The 1,424-nt window shown below is 44.9% G+C and overlaps 1 protein-coding gene across 1 annotated transcript in view; it reads right to left on the bottom strand.

Annotated features, from left to right (window-relative positions):
* Positions 1–407: 407 nt before the first annotated feature.
* Positions 408–1,424, bottom strand: part of LOC107097078 — a 5,895-nt gene continuing 4,878 nt past the window's right edge. The window contains exon 3 of the mRNA XM_015394073.1: positions 408–1,045. Coding sequence (XP_015249559.1) covers positions 601–1,045 — 445 coding nt within the window. The 3' untranslated portion in view covers positions 408–600. The remainder of the gene's footprint in view (positions 1,046–1,424) is intronic.

The raw sequence follows: 1,424 nt of genomic DNA on the forward strand, positions 1-1,424 counted from the left end.
TAATTTTACTCAAAAATGTGGTTTTTAAATCATGATTTTATTCATTTTCAGCATTATTCAACCCTGGTTCTTCAGGTCTTGCACATTTTACATGTGTTTTCGCTCACATATGTGCAAATATATGCTTCAGCACAACTGGTCAAACAATGGGGTCATTAGGACTGTGGTGAACTTGTCTGCATGCTGAGGAGGTAATTCAGCCATTTGATTCAGGTGGAAGCAGAGACACATCTAAAATCTGCAGGAAACCAGACCTCCAGGACCAGAATAGAGGAGAAAAATGAACTCAAACCAACCTGACCCTGTGTGAAAAATGAAATGCCCCAAATAGCACCAGCTCTCTTTAGGTATTTAACTGGAAATAATGTCTGTTCTATTAAGATGGATGGGTTTTCTTCTTTTTTCGGTTTTATTCAGTCACATCGGAGGGTTGTGATTCTCATCCTGTTTGACGCCATCTGATGGGACTCTGGACTGACTTTTTATTAAGGTTTATGCACAAATTTGAGATACAGAGTAAATATCTGTAGACGATAGCACTACAGATGACGATTACATTTCTGTCTTAGTCAGTTTATCTAGTCATCATTTAGAGTTCATTCACAGTGCAGAGTGTTCAAACAGGATGACTGTGGACTGGCTGGAGAGGCTGGAGAGCCTGGAAGGCCTGAAAGCACCGATCCGAGAGTAAACCTCTGCATCCGAGCAGGCCCCCCATGACAGGTGAGGGCTGGGTGGGGTGGTTTGGATCAGAGGCAGGGGGAGAGGGAGCGACAGGACGCGGGGAGTCGAAGGGCGGTGCTCAGGTGGAGGTGGTAGAACAGGAGTCGGTGGGAGAGGAAGTGCAGGTGGAGGAGGAGCAGGCAGGCCGATGACGGTGGAAGAGACTGCTGCCGCTATGGTTTGGATCGGAGTCGTATCTTCAGGGATGACCCCGTTTTTGAAGGGTGTTTCCTGACAGGCGGTGGGATGTTTCAGCCTGTAGGTGGCGCTGTGGTAGAAGCTGCTGTACTCTAAAGCATTCATCGCCCTCGCCAGTCTGAGCCTGGAAAACAGCACCATATAAACATCTTAGAGCACATTTGTTTTGATGTGTTTTGTGATTTTGAAATGTCAAGTTTGTACATTAATATGCATAAGCAGAATAACTTTCTATTTCAAAGTCAAGGCTATGTTTTTTGACTTGTACACGAAATTAGCAACAGATTAATACATATATATTATTATTATTTTGTTTGTTTTTTTGTTTTTCCAGCTTTCATTGTCATTACACTGTCACAAGTACAGGGCAACGAAATTCACTCGCTGCATTTAAGCCATCCCTGTGGGGAGCAGTGGGTTGCCATTGTGCGGCTCCCATGGAGCAGAGTGGGGTTAAGGGTCTTTTGCTTTGGGACTCAGAGTGGCAGCCTGTTAGCCGCGTT

The sequence above is a fragment of the Cyprinodon variegatus genome, unplaced genomic scaffold (assembly GCF_000732505.1).
Source record: "Cyprinodon variegatus isolate N-32 unplaced genomic scaffold, C_variegatus-1.0 Scaffold670, whole genome shotgun sequence".
Taxonomy (NCBI): Eukaryota; Metazoa; Chordata; class Actinopteri; order Cyprinodontiformes; family Cyprinodontidae; genus Cyprinodon; species Cyprinodon variegatus.